This window comes from Salvelinus alpinus, chromosome 11, assembly GCF_045679555.1.
Source record: "Salvelinus alpinus chromosome 11, SLU_Salpinus.1, whole genome shotgun sequence".
In the NCBI taxonomy this organism is placed as follows: Eukaryota; Metazoa; Chordata; class Actinopteri; order Salmoniformes; family Salmonidae; genus Salvelinus; species Salvelinus alpinus.
Window position 1 is genome coordinate 33,349,282 of NC_092096.1, and position 17,660 is coordinate 33,366,941.

Below are 17,660 nucleotides of genomic sequence, written 5' to 3' on the forward strand. Positions count from 1 at the left end.
TTGTCATTGGTTAAGGTGTGTCGTGTCCTCGCCACTAGAAACTTGAACGACTGTCTCAGCACCAGCTATTTTTGAGCACGCCTGCGTATTCTGCAGTGTAGGCAATGCCTGTGTCTCGTATGCATTCACCTCATCATAAATGTACACCACAAATGTGCGTGAGTGTGTGGCTGCATGTCCTGCAGTATAAATTTACGAGTCCTATTCATAAACAGCGGGTATATAGAAGCAATTCAATCAAGAAGATACCGCACCGCTTTCATTTAACAGCCATGTTGTTTATATGAGGCTTTCATAGCAAACACGAGGCAAGTAAACAGTCGGTGTGAACTAGATGTTTGAACACATGGGGTTCTGGTAAAAAAAAGTTGTGTACTACATAGGGAATATGGTGGACTTTGGGACACGTCCTGAGAGAGTGGAATAACGGAGTGAGTAAACATGATGTGAAATAAAGGCTCAGCCTGTACCCAAAACGAGCGCAGCTCCTTAAATCCTTAATCAGGGTTCTATACATAGTGCATGACCCAATCCGTCTGAACTCAACGCCACACATTAAGTATTGATAGGTTAAACTTTGTGAGGAGTAGCGGGGTGCCAGGCTAGTGCTGGGAGTAGAGATCACCATGGCAACATGCAGACTAGACAGCCCATGACAGGCCAACAACAAGCCTTATGGCAGTAGAAAGGTCACCACAATTACTGTGTATGTATATATATATATCTTTTTTTGTGTGTCAGTAAGTGAATGTGTGTGTGTGTGTAAACGTTTTACTATACTATACTTGTAAAAAGGCTATTTTAGGCTTAGGGGTTAGGTTTAGGGAAAATAGGATTTTGATTGGGAACGAATTGTTGGTCCACAAAAAGTCCTCACACGTATAGCTGAGTGTATGCACGTGCAAGTACGTTAGCGTGAGAGATTGGGCATCCGTGTGTCAGTCAGTAAGTGTGTACTGTATGCATGTGAATGAGTGAGGGTGTGTGTGTGTGTCTAGCCCAGTACGTTTCCCCTGTCCCTCCTCCACTGGTGAGACGCCCTGAGGATAGCTCACTGGATCCATTTCCTCCTGCTGCTGTGTTTACTGCTAGATGTAATCATATTCCTGTGAGGCTTCCTTCCTGTTCCCCCGAACAACACACATCCCGACTAGGGTTGCACATTTTGGGGAATATTCAGAGGTGGAAACTTTCCTTGGCAATATATGGGAATTAACAGAAATATATGCAAACGAATATTAATATCATTTAAATGTAGATGGTTTTTGCATTGGATATATCACATGGAGACAGAAACAGAAACCGTTTAACTTATTAAATCCTTCCAATAGATATAAAAACAACTTAGTTACGAATTGAACTTTAATTAAATGAGTTGACTCTTCACATGGGATGATTTCACTGAACAAGAAAAGGGAAAATTGAATGATCCCCAATGATCCATCGCATCTCCCAAAAACATTTTCAACATACATCTAAAGCTTTGGTTGTCTTCCTCTCAGGCTTCCATGTCTTCTCCCTGGACCTCCTCAATGTCCACCTCCTGAACATCAGACTCTGAGGCCTCATCTTCATGGTCACTTTCCAACCTTGTTGAGGATGGCTCGTTGTCAGGCTCAAAAAGCCTCAAATTTGCCCGGATGGCCACCAATTTTTCAGCCCTTGTATTGGTCAGCCTGTTGGTTGCTTTGGTGTGTGTTCCCAAACAACGACCAGTTGCGCTCTGAGGCGTCTGATGTTGGTGGGATTTAGAGGCTGATGGAGGCAACCGGGGAAAGAGCCTCAGATCCACAAAGTCCCTTCCACCAGGTGGCTGATGAGATATGTTGGCACGACTGCCATATTGCATCTCCATCCCAAAGCCCTTCCTTAGAAGTGAACATCGCCAGACTGCCAAAGTGGCGAGACACTGTAGTGATGACACCATAGGCCTTGTTGATCTCTGCACCAGACAGGATGCTCTTGCCAGCATACTTGGGGTCCAACATGTACGCTGCGGCGTGTATGGGCTTCAGGCAGAAGTCTTCACGCTTTTTGATATTTTATTTTTTCCTCTGCTTGGAGCAACAGTGAAGTGGGCAGGGCAGTACGGATTTCTTCTCTTACATCTGCAAGCAGAGTCTGAACATCAGACAGGATGGCATTGTCTCCCTCAATCCGTGCAATGGCTACTACTATAGGTTTCAGGCTGCTTACCACTCGCTCCCAAAACACATCATCCAGGAGACTTCTCTTGATGGGGCTGTCCATATTGGCAGACTGATACGGCCATTTCTTGGAGACTCCTTCCCCTCCAGGAGACTGTCAAACATGATGACATCACCATCCCAACGGCTGTTGCTGGGCAGCTTCAATGTGGTGCTCTTATTCTTCTCACTTTGCTTGGTGAGGTAGATTGCTGCTATAACTTGATGACTGCCTCCAAGCTCATCTGCAATGTAAAGACCGGTGTGTCTGTTGTCCCTTGTGTCTGTGCTCTTGTAGAATACTGGTTGAGAAGTAGTTAATTATTCCTTGCCCACGAACATTTGACCACTCATCAGAGTAGATTGCAATACAGTCTGCTTTCTCTATGATTTGCTTGACCTTCACTTGAACTCTGTTGAAACTCTGCATCCAGCAAATGAGTAGATAAAGCATGTCTGGTTGGAGGGGTGTATGCTGGGTGAAGAACATTCAGAAATCTCTTCCAATACACATTGCCTGTGAGCATCAGAGGTGAACCAGTTGCATACACAGCTCGAACAAGATTTATCAGCAGCATTTCTCTGACTACGTTCCTCCATTGAGTCAAAAAAACATCTGATTCTAGGAGGATCATGAGCTGTTGCTATCGATAAGGTGTCTGATTCATCATTTTCACCTCGAATAGAAGTAGAGGGACTTTTGTCAGAGGTTGCTTGTTGTGAGCGCTGAGGGAACTTTATGCACTTAGCCAGATGATTCTGCGTCTTTGTTGCATTCTTCACATATGATTTGGCACAGTATTTGCAAATGCACACAGCTTTTCCTTCTATATTAGCCGCAGTGAAATGTCTCCACACATCAGATTGTGGCCGAGGAATTTTCCTGTAAAAATAATGTGTAGTAAATAAAAATACAATTCCATGTACAGATAAATAGTTAAGTAGTTAGATTAAACAACTCCTTTGTAAGATAAATGTTTTAAAATGAAACATGTATGGAAACAGGTGAATTAACACACTAAAACACACATGGTAGCAGAAACTAACTAGCAGAAATTGTTAACAAGTTAGAAATGATTTAAACACACTTTGCTGTAGGCTACTATTTACTAGTTAACAAAAAATCATGCATGTCATAAAATATATTCACCCCACCCAGTATGGGAATCAAAACCTACCAGAAAGCATGTAGTCCTTGGCTCAGACAGTGTAGTAGTGCGGGCTCAATAGCATCTCATTAGTGTGCAAGATCTTGAGAATCAGCTGTACATGTGATGGAAGAATGCACTGTGCATGCAGAGGGTTGCAATTCCATTGAATTGGGGATAGTTTAACCAAAATATGCCACAAGACCTAGAATTGCCTTGTGTATCCCACAAAAAAGGTTCACTGTTATATTTTGATGAATTTAAGCTAAATTCCCAGGCTTAACTTCCCATGGAAAATCTACCGGAAAGTTTCCAACCCTTTGCAACCCTAATCACCACACAACAGCCATCACAACATGTCATCAGCTACATGCTGTGGTCCACAGAGAAAAGCAGAGAGACAGAGAAAGAGAGAGAGTAACAGGAAGCCAGGTCAGTGGAGTGGGAGACTTGGTTCCATTGTGAACACAGAACTGAGACTACGGCTCCACAGGAGGAACTGAGATCAGAGGATATGGGAGAGGACATAAACACTACCGTACTAAAGCCCAAAACATAACACTAGTTGAACACTGCAATGCAGCAATGCTACTACCTCTATACAGTAACAGCTACAACTCATTGCAGCTAGTTGCTCCAGTTATAGACGGGTTGAATGTTTAGCAACAAAACCAACTCAAAACAGACGGGATTGGCTTAGAATGTTGACAACATGCAAACTATATTTTGGCTCCAATGTTTATTGAAAACAAATACATTTGCACAATGATTACTTGTCTCTCGAATACATCGTTACAGTTGTTGGTTAGCTAGCTAGCATGCGGAATTTTGCCATATTAGCACTGACATCAGTCAAAACACCTCAAAAACAAAACTTTGTATCAAGAACAAGATAAAAGTCGCTGAACCGCACCACCTACGATTCCCCACAAGGCAGCTTCTTGTCATTGTTGCTAGCCATCTGGCCATCCAGAATCACAACAACACACTGACTTCTGCCCCATTGAAGTGTGCACATCGTTGTCACATCGTTGTCAGCTAACCCATCTATAGCTACAACAACAAACTGTCCTGCCCGTTAGAGGTGACACCTTCAATGTATGATAAATAATTTATATTTTGTACAAAAAAATACAAATAAAATCGACCTACTGTACTAACACCTGTGTGCACTCTCCCATACTCAAACGTCTCAACTTGTTCAGGACACAGCCCAAGTGTGATAGATTAACTAGTCCAACCTGTACCACACAAAATGGGCTTTGTCCCTCAAACAAATACCTCTCTCTAGTAATTATCCCTGTGACAGTGTCAGTCTGAGGGAATGCTGGAGTCTTGCTGCGCTAAGCAGAGCTGTCCTGTCCAGAGACAGAGGGATGGTAGCAGGCCTGGCCCTACACCAAGAGACAGAGAACCAGGGGTTGGAGACTTCTGCTTTATCAGTGCTGAGATTTCCCATGTTAGCGGTTTAGAGATAGTATAGCCCTAGACTGGGCCAAGTTAGCATGTTAATGGATTGGAGGCCAACTGCTTTTAACCAGGGCCAAGTGTTAGCATTTTAGTAGATAGCCACTCTGCCCTGCTCAGCATGAACAGGTCCAAGTGTTAGCCGGTTAGTGTTTTGGGGGCCTGGATTTGCATTCGGAACATTATTATTCAGTCAAAGTGAAATCCTATATTGGTGTGTTCCAGTAGTCTGTTAGCATGTTCCCCATGACAACAGGGCTAGTGTTATCAGGCTATCAGCAGGCTGTCAGAGAACAGTGGTAGCCAGCGTACTAGGCTAGCGGTGCTGTCTCAGTGCCCAGCAGATGGAGACCAGATGAGGCTTTAGGAGATAATTACCCTGGTCTGCGCCACGTCTTGCCACTGTGGACCCAACAGCACGCTAGCTACCGAATGACATTAGATCAGTTCTCCTCTGACAAGGAGAGAAAGAGGAAGTGGCTGTGTGAAAGAGAGAGTGGGGGCAGAGACAGAGACAGAGACAGAGAGGGGCGGGGGAGACAGGTGATAGCTAGACATCTGGTAACATACATCACTCCCCCTTTCATCTCTACCTCCATAACACAGACATGTGAAGTTTGGATTGTTTATCAAACACGGCTGGTCAGTAGGGAGAGGGGGGATGGAGAGAGTACTCTGGTTACTTTGATATCTACATTACTGAAAGACGTCTGCACTAACCTAGGGCCCTGTGTATAAGCATTCACAGTCCAGCCATTTCAAGGCGAAGACACAACTACACTTCACTGTGAGAACGCATGTTTCACTTTAAAACAGAAAGCAGGTTTTTTTGTTGTTGGTGAAAACACTGAATGGGAACTCTGTGCTTTTTTCATTTACCTCAGAAAACAATTGGATACTGGTTCTGATGTTAAAATAGAAATAATTAAATTAATTTATGTCGTGTTTTTTTTAAACCTATTGCTCCAAGCGCTTTACAAAAGCCAACACATCTTGTATCTGTCAAAACTTTGTGTGATGCAGAGACAACTCCTCTCCTCTCCACTCCTCCTTTCCAAATGCACAGGAAATGACTCCATCCAGAATGAGTCATCATCCATCGACCGTCGCTCATTAACAGACTCGTTAGGGAGAGCAAACCCCCCTCATCTCCCCATCCTACAGGCTAACGGGCGGGTGGAGGCTAATTAGGATAATTAACTAGGGATATCAACAACATCGAGAGGGCACAATCAGTGAGTGAATTTACCAAAGCCATTTTATCCCAAAGCACATTGTGTGCCCGAGAAAGCACATTGTGGTACAATACGTGACCGTACTATCAGCTTCTCCCATGGGGTTACAACAGGGTGTTATTTTAGTGGTTTGGGTTGTTAGTGATTGTTGTTTTGGTGCAGCCTGACTGACTCTGTAGCTGTGCTATTTGTGTTCTGAAGGGATCAAAGCTGGAAAGGCCTTTCAGCATTTATCAGAGCAGGAAAAGTGGGGACTTGGTGATAGGCTACGCAGGGCCTGAGCACAGAACATAGACACACACACACTACACTTTTCTGATACACTATTGACATACACACTCTGGAACTTTGATATGCCTGTAGAGTATATTTTGTAAAACAATATAAAGAAACATTTGGCTAATCGAAACATTTAGATTTTTTATAATCATGTTTATATTTTTCAATATTCATAAACATATGTAGGACATTTGTTATTGAAATCCAAAATACTGCTCATATTACATAGCATGCGGTAAAGCTTCATATGACTCATATGGCAAAATGTCCAACTTCTATTCATTATTCATCTATTATGCTTTAATATACTAATGTCACATATATGTCAACAATCCTTCCTCCAAAAGACACTTCAATGGTTGAAATTTCATAAAAATCATCGTCTTTTTTGGGGGGGGGCTACTTTAGTGAGAAATCACCAAGTGTGGTCCATGAGTGGTTTCCCACCCAATTCTCTCCTAACCCTAATAGCCCCGTTTTGCAGTGTGAGAGCACAGAGCAGCGGATGTAAGCTATAAATACCTGCTTAGCACCTGGCAGGTGTCTCTCGTCTGTTACTATCAATTACATTTTCATCTATCACTCAAAATCAGACACCTTGTGGACCATAAGCACAGATCACGAACACGCGCACACGGTCCCATGCTTCCCCTGCATGTTTATGAGCGTTGGAGTGTGCAGAGGAAAAGGCAGTAGTCGAGTTCACTCTCTCAGCACTCCCCTCCACAGCATCTGGCTAATCCAATCACCTTACAGTGAACACCTCACATGCACAGGGTTGCCCCGGTAACCTACTAGCAACCCTTCAGCACCAGCCAGAGACCTAGCCTACTCAGAGCACTGCAGATAGAAATGCACTGTATGGAACGGACACGTTCTACTATAATAGATGTGGACATACTGGACAATCAGGCCAGCTCTATGCAATACATTCTATCTGAAATGCTCTTAAATATTTTTGCTTTGTGGAATCTGGAATTTCGACTTGATAAAGAGCCATGGGAAAAGTCCCCTTTGAAAGAAGATAACAGGCAGATAACTTTGTTTGTCCAAAGTTTTAGTCCTGAGTGGACGCACCTTTTCATTCCTTTGATACCGCTAACTTAATTCACACTCAGCAAAACACAGACACACCCGAAGCTCTTAATTATTGCCCATGCATTCTGAGCCAAGACACACTCCAAGTGCAATAACTTAACACAGAACTGAGCAGAAGCTCAGACATGGTGTGATTCACAGCTCACTTTTCCATAGAATGCAGCATGTCCCATTAGACACTGTCAGATTCAACACCATGGACAAAGATGACCCAGGCACAGCTGTACACAGACGATGGAGTGTGCATCCCGCTACTCCCCATGCCCCTTCCCATCATGCATTGCGGAGCTGATTGATGGGTGATTGCCGTGGCGAGGCAAGGACGCGGCACTCTCCTCTCTGCCATATGGTTCAGCCACAGGGAGGAGGAGGTGCAGACAGACTGAGCCCATTTAACACCTCTCCACATGATGCATCCATAGGCCACATGTAGTGGAGCGCTGTGGATCACAGAAGCATGGCTCAGAGCTACTTCTCTTTTCTCCAGCTTCTATCCAGACGGGTACATCAAATAGCTACCAACGATAAAAATGACTTTTCCCACTAGTGAGCTGAACCGAACAGTGCTAGGCCGGTTCAGGCCGGCAAGATAGTGTGAAAAGGGTAGTGACCTATGATAGCCCTGACTGTGTTGTTGAGGGGCATGGTGAGGGGTTATAGGTACTTACTCATAGTGGAGGCCGGGGGCGGGGAACAGGGCAGGGCCCAGGCGGGGTTTTGGACAGGTGCGGTCGTTCTCCACAGGTGCCCTCCTAGAGGCACTCATGACCTGCAGAGAAGGAGTCATTCAAATGAGCGGAGACTAAAACAAAACAGGTGCTCAAACACATTTGATATTTCAGAGACAAATGGGTCACATTTTTTTACGTGGCGACACACTGTCAAGAAGACAAATCATTATAACGTTCAGAAATATCATTAGGTCTTTCATATGAGGAATCACATTAGGCCTGCGTCATTGACTCCATGATGGGTACAATCTATCCTATGTCCTGTCCACCTCACTGCCATACACCCCTGGAGTGACGTGCTCCATGGCACAAACACAGTACGTGCAGGGTACACACACACCGATGAAGAGGATTAGAGATGACTGTTGGCATGGTCATTAGTGTCATCATTGAGCTAGTAAGACAGGGTGCGGTGAGAGTGATCAGGCCTGTGTGTGTGTGTGTGTGTGTGTGTGTGTGTGTGTGTGTATACCCATAAGGCCCAGCCACCGGCCCACCAAACTAAATAACCATAATCTGATAGTGGTGTTCCTCTGTGGTGGGGTAATAACAGGTCATTGGATAGCGCTGCAGATGCAAGCCATGCAGTGGGAGGGAGGGGTAAATTAACTGGTTGATGTTGCCATGACAACAGGGCAGAAGCCACAGAGAATCCAATTCTTCCTAGAGACCTCTGTTATTGGTCGAGCACAGGTCAGAAAAACTCTTAAAGATGGAATCGCCATCGGGGGAAACAACTAAACTGTTCGCCCCCAGCGCCTTTGTTATCGTTTTGTTGATGAAAACGGAGTAGAGGAGAATTCGTCAGCGTGGTAAAATAAATTGCAGTGCATATTGTGCTGTCCTAATGTGTGTGCAATGCTGTCAGAGGGAGAAAAAAAACTGTTCGTTGTCTGCAGTAATTTCCCCATTGTTGTAATTTCCCCAAACAGACGTGGCAGTTTCACCAATTAAGGATTCCAGCTTTAATTAACAGAGGACAAACAAGAGCTGACATAGTTTCATGTGTCAATCCAAAAATGCCAATACTTACAACTCTGTTCATGAATCCAAGTTGTAAATATTAGGGGTATACACAGTGTACGAAAAAACAAGAACACCTTCCTAATATGGACTCGAAAGTTGTCAAAATGAGTAGAACTGGTCTCATCAAAGTTGCACATCCCTGGTCTATGTCATGGAAAGAGCAGGTGTTCATAATGTTTTGTACACACTGTATATGAAGGAGATTTGCTTTGCGCATCTAATTATACAATGACATTTTGCTTTGTGCATATAATTGTGATAAGTGATAATGTACTGATAATTCCTTGATGACAGCTTTGCATTCTCTAAACCAGTTTCATGAGGTAGTCACCTGGAATGCATTTCAATTAACAGGTGTGCCTTGTTAAAAAGTTCATTTGTGGAATTTCTTTCCTTCTTAATGCGTTTGAGACAATCAGTTGTGTCGTGGCAAGGTAGCGGTGGTATACAGAAGATATCCCTATTTAGCAAAAGACCAAGTTCATATTATGGCAAGAACAGCTAAAATAAACAAAGAGAAACGACAATCCATCATTACCTCAAGACAAGAAGGTCAGTCAATGCGGAAAATTTCAAGAACTTTGAAAGTTTCTTCAAAGTTCTTCAGGCCTTCATGGTCAAATTGCTGCAAAGAAACCACACTAAAGGACACCAATAAGAAGAAGAGACTTGCTTTGGCCAAGAAACACGAGCAATGGACATTAGACCAGTGGAAATCTGTCCTTTGGTTTGACGAGTCCAAATTTGTGATTTTTGGTATCGGCTTTTTTTGGTCCTCCAAAAAATCGGTATCGGCGTTGAAAAATCATAATCGGTCAACCTCTAATCTAGTCAGCCAGACATGTTGCGTACACCTGCTGTGGTTCAGTCAGCAAAGACCTAGCTAAGGAAAACAATGGGTTAATAGGTTGGACTCAGGCCTGAGTGTGTGGGCTGAGAGTCTTAGCTTTAAGGCGGTGAACTGGGATAAGGGAAACCAGACAATATGTTCACCTCTGCCCTGACCCAGGTCTACAGCCAGCCAATCAACCGCAGCATTACTGAACAGCCAATCAACAGTAATGTTACAGGAAGATTGAGGAGACAGAAGGAACTCAAAGCCATATTAAAATAGGCCCAACTCTGTATTATTAAAGGGTTAGTAGTATCTCTCTCCAAAGCTGAGAATGTCAGGCATAAAGGAACATTGGCCCAAGGCAGAGTGAGAGAGATGGGCTAGGGGCAGGGTGTACTGATCAGTGGATGGACCTCTCTTCCAAGGACTGAGAGGTACCCTGGCAGAAATGAGAGCGTCAGGTACTGCCAAAGCAGCATCCATGCGTACATGCAACGGAGGCTGCCAAACACTTGCACACGCACGCACTTGCACCCGCACGCACCCGCGCACACACACTCGCGCACACACACGCGCACACTCGCACAGAGCTTGGCTGAGGTTGCACCAACATCTGGTGTGCTGTGTGTGGGCCGGCCACTCCAAGGCCAGGCAGAGAGAAAGCAGACCAATGTGCCAGTGGGCATAAGCACCCACCAGAGACTGGCACCCAGAGCTCTGCCAGCGCCTGGAGAAAAGAAGGGGAATGTAATAACACTATACCCTCTCAAACATGTGGTCTGTGTGTTTGAGAGGCAGGATGCGTGTGTGTGTGTAAATTGTATTGTAATCTATTTAACTATTATCAGTGTGGGCTGACCCTTTTGATCACACACACGCAAATTTAAGGTCACATATAAAGGGCATTTTGTCTCTGGCAGTGTTTTCTGTGTGGGGAAGTGGAGAAACCGAATCCTCCACCCACTCAGTGCCCACAGCATCATTTTTCAGACTGAGTGTATGTCTGTGTGTTTTATTACAGAGAGAACCCATAGCAAAGGCCTGGTTGCTATGCTACGGAAGCTCAGCCGGGACCAGCTTTTGAGGCAGTCAAAGAAACCCCTCCAACTCACACAAGACACTGCCCAGACGGACAAACAGACTGCTCTTTCATTACAAACGCACATCTACACACTAGTTCTCTCTCTGTGGAGAGGTATTACAAGAGGCACGACTGCTCTTTGTGCCAACTGTGTACAGAGCCCATGTGGAAAAGTGTGTATGTGTGTGTGTGTGTGTGTGTGTGTGTGTGTGTGTGTGTGTGTGTGTGTGTGTGTGTGTGTGTGTGTGTGTGTGTGTGTGTGTGTGTGTGTGTGTGTGTGTAAAACAGAGAGGGGCAGATGAGATGATTTGTGGATGCTGACCCTTGCCTGACTACTGCAGGCTGCTCTGTTTCCTAACTGTCAGGGTATCAGGGCAGAAAGACAGAGATCCTTAGCATTGTCCAAGAACTATGAAATAAGGAAACATGTTTGAAATGGCAATTAAATTGAACTTGATTTTTTTTTTTTTATGATTTTGGTTTTTTATTCTGTAAACTATGGTATTCTATGCAGTAGTAGCTAATAGGCTTAGTAGTACCAAATTAATGAATGGACATAAATAGGATACAACACCGGTGATGATTCATTCACAGACTTTTTTTATCAGGACGATTCTAATATTGGAAAGGGGGGTGACGGAGTTCTCTCCTTCGATTCAACATAAACTTGCCGCATTCATTGTGCAAACGTGAATGTACAGCTTTAAAATTGTGTTTTGACAACATAACTCTTGATAATTGGACCAATTAAAGCGGTTGAGATAGAAAAGTTATAGCCGTATAGGCCTACTTTCCTATCCAGTCCAAATCACCTGTTGCAACAAATAAGCCGAGCACTACAGGTGGTGCAGGGCAGGTATGAGCTCTGTCTCTCTTGTGTAAATACTTCATATTCCATCTATAGGTCTAACTGTGTGTGAAGTGGCTACTACCTAGATTCATTTGGGAGGTGAGAAATGTTGGTATAAATAGGGGGAAATACAGTTTGAGAGTCCAATTTGCATTTGCTTTACAGGTAGCTAGGTTAATTAAGCTCGCTAAATGGCTACATCTGGATGCTTTGTCCATCAATATTAATGGACTCCAGCACAGAGTTGTATCGATAATAAACAATTCACCATGAGCCACAACATCCTCATCAATGCCTGGAATTGTCTGCGCCAACAAACAATACTTACCATAGCTCCAACTCCCACTGCTTAACATTTAATGCCCTTCATCAGCATGCCTATGCACAACTATCTGTGTGGACACTTGGGTGTTAATTTTATGAAGGGCAGTAAAAGGTAAGCAGTGGCCTGGTCTCAGACGAGACGTAACATAATAAATAAAAGTAAATCCGGGAAACTCAAATGAGTATGATATTTTACATTTGGTATGGTTACATATGACAGAAGATTACTTAAGACTAAAATGAAAGGAGTGTGGTTGGTTGGGTAGGCGTATAATGTGAACGTCAAGCAACCAAGGGCCTCCCGGGTGGCGCAGTGGTCTAGGGCACTGCATCGCAGCGCTAGCTGTGCCACCAGAGACTCTGGGTTCGCACCCAGGCTCTGTCGCAGCCGGCCGCGACCGGGAGGTCCGTGGAATAATGGTCTGGGGCAGTTTTTCATGGTTCGGGCTAGGCCCCTTAGTTCCAGTGAAGGGAAATCTTAACGCTAAAGCATACTATGATATTCTAGACAATTCTGTGCTTCCCCAACAGTTTGGGGAAGGCCCTTTCCTGTTTCAGCATAACAATGCCCCCGTGCACAAAGCAAGGTCCATACAGAAGTGGTTAATTGAGATCAGTGTGGTAGAACTTGACTGGCCTGCACAGAGCCCTGACCTCAACCCCATCGAACACCTTTGGGATGAATTGGAACTCCATATTAATGCCCATGATTTTGGAATGAGATGTTCAACAAGCAGGTGTCCACATACTTTTGGCCATGTAGTGTTTCTCATAATAACTTGCCATGGGGAGGGTCTAGCTCTGTGACTGTAGCCTAGTACCAGTTTGATGACTTGTGATTAGATGACGACAAGCTACATGCGGCACTCATGAAAAAAGCAAGGGCACCAGCAGCATAAATTATACAATTTTCTCTCACCGCAGGAAGCCCGATGTAGACCATCTGCAATGTGAATTCACGTGGACTTTAATTCATTTAGTATTGTTTGAATGGAAAACCGAGAAAGAAAACAGCTGTTTAAACGTTAATTGTTTTCCCATTTGTCACATCTAATACCAAACGAAACATAACATATACTAAATGGAGGGAGATTCACATTAACTATGTTACGTCTACCCCTGAGTCCAGGTTGCGTTTGTTAATGCAGATAATTCCAGGCTAATTCCAACGCGTAGATTTGTATCCTCACTAGGGTGGTTGGCATAGCCTACCTATGGATGGCATGTGAAACCGCAGCACGACATAACTCATTGCTAATAAAAAAAAAATGAATAGGCTTTAAACGATGCATCTGTCAGCAAATGGCGTATCTTTCTTTGATGCAGGAGGCTGTGACAGGTAAACACATCCATTCCTCATCGTTCAGGCCATTCGGCGGCAAGAGACACGATGGGGAGGGCTCGTGAGCCACTGCACGAGAAATGCGATACTCAGCAACAACGCTGCCAGTACCGCACAGTGATACAATGGAACACAATAGCTGATAACGCGAATATATTCTCTCCCTGATATCATAACGTCCACTACCTGTCACAAACAGGTCAGTAGGCTATAGCTGATTGGCTTGCTGTATGATACTGTAAACATGATTTGTTAGTGTGATCTGTTCTCATGCTTCTGGGTGGAAGCCAGGCAGGAAACTTTCATTCGTGGTTGGCATTTGTAATACAATGTATCGGTTTGCGAGTTCCATGTTCGCAATTTCGCTCTTTGTGGCATAGCTACAAACTATCCCCAACGCAGTTTTTTCCCCCGGTCGAGCCGTAAAGACAAGAATGTGTTAAGCCGCATTATCCCGAAACGGGATAGGATTGAGGCACTGCTACAAAAGGTAACTACGTTACTATACCCATTCTCCCATGCTACTACAGTATCGCTACTACAGTAGCTAATAGTCCCAGACGTGGTAAAGAAACATGGATCGCCTTATTTACTCAGAACACAGCCACACGTGCAAAATACCATTCAATAACTCTTATTCAAATCGTTTAATTCTACAATTGATCCCCTTAAATCAATTAGGCTACAGGAGAAACGTTGAAAGCCCCACAAACGTCAAATGAGTGAAAGGAAAACCAAGCCAACCAGAGCCCCGGAATGCAGGTCTGTGACCAATGGGAGAGCTTGATTAGTGTTTCTGCAGTCTACCAACATCGACTCTGCTGCAGGAGGCCGTCCGGGGGTTTGGCTAGGTAGGCCTCGATTAATATACATAAGAACAAAGTTTGGAGCTATTAAACCATATTCCCGATTGTAAACAAAACACTGGAATAATCCCGCATACCGAGTCGTTCAATGCGGACAACACTACACAAACGCGTGCCCCTGGTTCCCATCACGTATGCCACTTTCAAAGCCGCAGTCCGCTTGCTAGCGTTTAGCCAACAGTTGTACACTGACATCCATATCGGGGAAGTTGCTAAGTTATATTTCCCAGAACATTTTGAAAATCGAAAGGACAGGTTTACCTTGTTCTAACTCGACGTGTCCGTCTTGATCACATCGCTGCGTGTGTTTTCCCAGCCAAACTAGAGTAAAACATGTCCATTGTCCCGTACCAGGAAGTCAGCGCTCTCCCAGAACAGAACACTTCTCAAACTCACTATGGAACCCCTGCAGGGCGCTGTGCAATCGATCCCACTCCAGGTAGCAATGCGCCGCACGACAGGCTTATCTCACCCGCCATGTTGGATCCGAAACGAGGTTGCGGCACATAGGTGGCGAATAGTAAATTATCACTAGTTGTCACTTGCACCTTTTTAATTTATAGAAAAACACTTACCAACAAAGGAAAAGTAGTCTCATAGTCTTCTTAGGCATAATGAAAAGTACTGCGCACGAGTCTTGCTAATAGCCTGTTAATAAACCTGGTAGCCTATAAATTCATGATATTGATATTAGAGGAAATGACTATTTCTCAGCGTTCTCATATCATACATTTCAAGTGAAAATATGAGGTGGCCTGAAAGTATTTTATAGGTCAATTAGAATAGGCTACTTAAAAAAATATATATATATATATTACACATTCTGCTATTCTGTTATTATTTGTAACCAGCAACTCGTAGCCTTAACCCTTGTATTTGTTATTGAATGCTGAAGATCACTGTTATTACTACTAAAGTGTATATTCTGCAAAGTGATACTGCTCTTCTTATCTTAGCGGGCCATCAACAAAACAAACCAACCTCTATTTATTCTTAGTGTGAAGTATCCACTGTACTATGCTTGGCTGGACTGTTTCACACAAAACTCAGTCAGTCCACTGAGGTAGGATATCCTCTATCTATACTGTATAGTGTTTACATACCAGTGATCCCACTGAGGGAGAGGAAACTGCTTGTATGCACAACCAAGTCAGCCTGATTGGGCACTTATTATCTGATCAATACATTATCAACAATTTATAACAATGTACAAATAGAATGTTAAAACAAAGTTATAACATGGCCTGAACCTATCCATATGATCTGAAGGTTTTGCAAAACTGCACAGTACCAATAGCCCATGACTAAGGCCCATGAGAACAAACAAAGCAGTTGTGTTTGCAGGACAGTGATAAGCTTTTATACACAGATAGTGGGGATGAGCACATATTGTATTCTACAGAACCCGTTAATCCTGAAAGTCATTTTATGCCTGGCATTTTCCAGGTACATTATGTACAGTACCCACTTTTTAGGCATGATATCAGATACTCTCTTTCTATGACACATATAGATACTGGACTGGATGTCTAATAGTATACCAGCCCCAATGTGGGTTGTAGTCTTAGTATAAAAATCTGTTTGGCTCTGTTGTGTGTGTATGAAATGGACATCAGTGCACTGCTAACATTTTTGCTTTCCTCCACTGTCCCTGTCCCCATAACCAGGCTTGAACCAGTGATTCTCTGCTCACAAACACACATGACTGCCATCTTTGACAACGTACCAACCGTTTCTGCTATCAAAGAATATCTAATTCGATAGCTTCATCGGCTACCTTTCAACCTAGCTGTGGAGTGAGCTCACGGTACGTTCTTAACTCCGTTACACTCACCCCTTCTAAACCCGCTACACAGCTAGTGACCCCAGCCGTTGAGCTGAGCCCAACTGCGTATCTGGGTCACGGCACCAGTGAAACAGGCGTCACTGTGCTGCTAAAGGTATGGCTTTCTCCACTGTCTCTGTCTCCATACCGGGCTCAAACCAGTGATTCTCTGCTCGCGAACACACATGACTGCCCTCCTTGAAAACATATCAACCATTTCTGCTATCCAAAAATATCTAATTCGATAGCTCCATCAGGCGACATTTCTAGCTAGCTGTGGAGGGAGTTTACGGTACGTTCTTAACTCTGTTACTTGTGCTTTCTAGTGATGTGGCCCTCTTCTAACAGAGGCTTTGAGAAACAAAGATGGTGTATAATGTGTGCAGCGCAGTGCGGTAGAGTATTTACCTTTGAGAGTGTTATTGGAAGAACATAGAGACTGCTTAAAGGTTATGCTAACTGGGGCCTGTGCCTCCTTGGCTGTCTTCAAATGAGAATAAATAGTTCTTAGATTTCACTACAAGTCACTAGCAATATCTACACATTGACATGTTTGTTTTGAGGTTACTATATAAAGAGACTAGACACAATACACAAGGTATACTGTAGCAAGGTTTGATGTTTATTACGTCTTTATGGATTTCAAACATCTAGATTCTATTCCGAAACAGTCACAACAATTTAGTCAAGCAATGTATGCATTTATGTGTTTGTCACTTGTTGTTGAACACACAGTATGGCAGACATTAATGAACCGCAGCTCCATTCAGTTACAAAGCAAACTAGGAGTGCTGTAGAGAAGTCACAAACAAACAAATGAAACTATTTCACCAGCGTCAGGGGTCAATAACCCTTTACAGAAGAGATAGAGACCACTGTGTTCTTCTTGGGAACAGTTAGCAAGTCTAGGTGTCTGAGTCACAGGTGGTAATCTGTTGACAGCAGTGCAATCTCTTGTTATCTATCTTCCCCAGTTAGAAACTCTGTCTCGCTCACCTTGTTAGTGTCACACTTTATGTCCCATCAGTTATATTAATGTCACACCTAATGAGGTTAAGGCATTGGGGAGAATGTCACACTCCCACAGTTCACCCGCTGTGTGTGTTGATTTCATGGCCTATTAGGCCTGTGATTGTGGCAGCGGTGTCTGCAAACCAAGTCTGCCCCAACAAGAGTAACTACTCAAATAAACAGCACAGTTTCCTGCCTGACTGATACACAGAGGGATACCAGTAGATTCTTTTCACTTTGTGTACAGTTTTTGTTTGCAGAAATGATTTAATCATTTTATTACAGTCCTGGAGGACATTTAAGTACAGTCCTCAGAAATCAAGAATAGTCGGTCTATCCCAGCAGGGGAGAAGTGT

At 43.7% G+C, this 17,660-nt stretch overlaps 1 protein-coding gene across 2 annotated transcripts in view; it reads right to left on the reverse strand.

The window, feature by feature from the left end:
• Window positions 1–14,993, reverse strand: part of LOC139534026 (USP6 N-terminal-like protein) — a 65,169-nt gene extending 50,176 nt beyond the window's left edge. Inside the window, exons 1-2 of one of the 2 annotated variants that reach the window (XM_071332633.1) lie at window positions 14,730–14,993; window positions 8,082–8,182 (exon numbers count right to left, since the gene is read on the reverse strand). In XM_071332633.1, the coding sequence (XP_071188734.1) occupies window positions 8,082–8,085 (4 nt within the window). In that variant the 5' untranslated portion in view covers window positions 8,086–8,182; window positions 14,730–14,993. The remainder of the gene's footprint in view (window positions 1–8,081; window positions 8,183–14,729) is intronic. The other variant, XM_071332629.1, reaches the window with a different exon arrangement.
• Window positions 14,994–17,660: the final 2,667 nt, after the last annotated feature.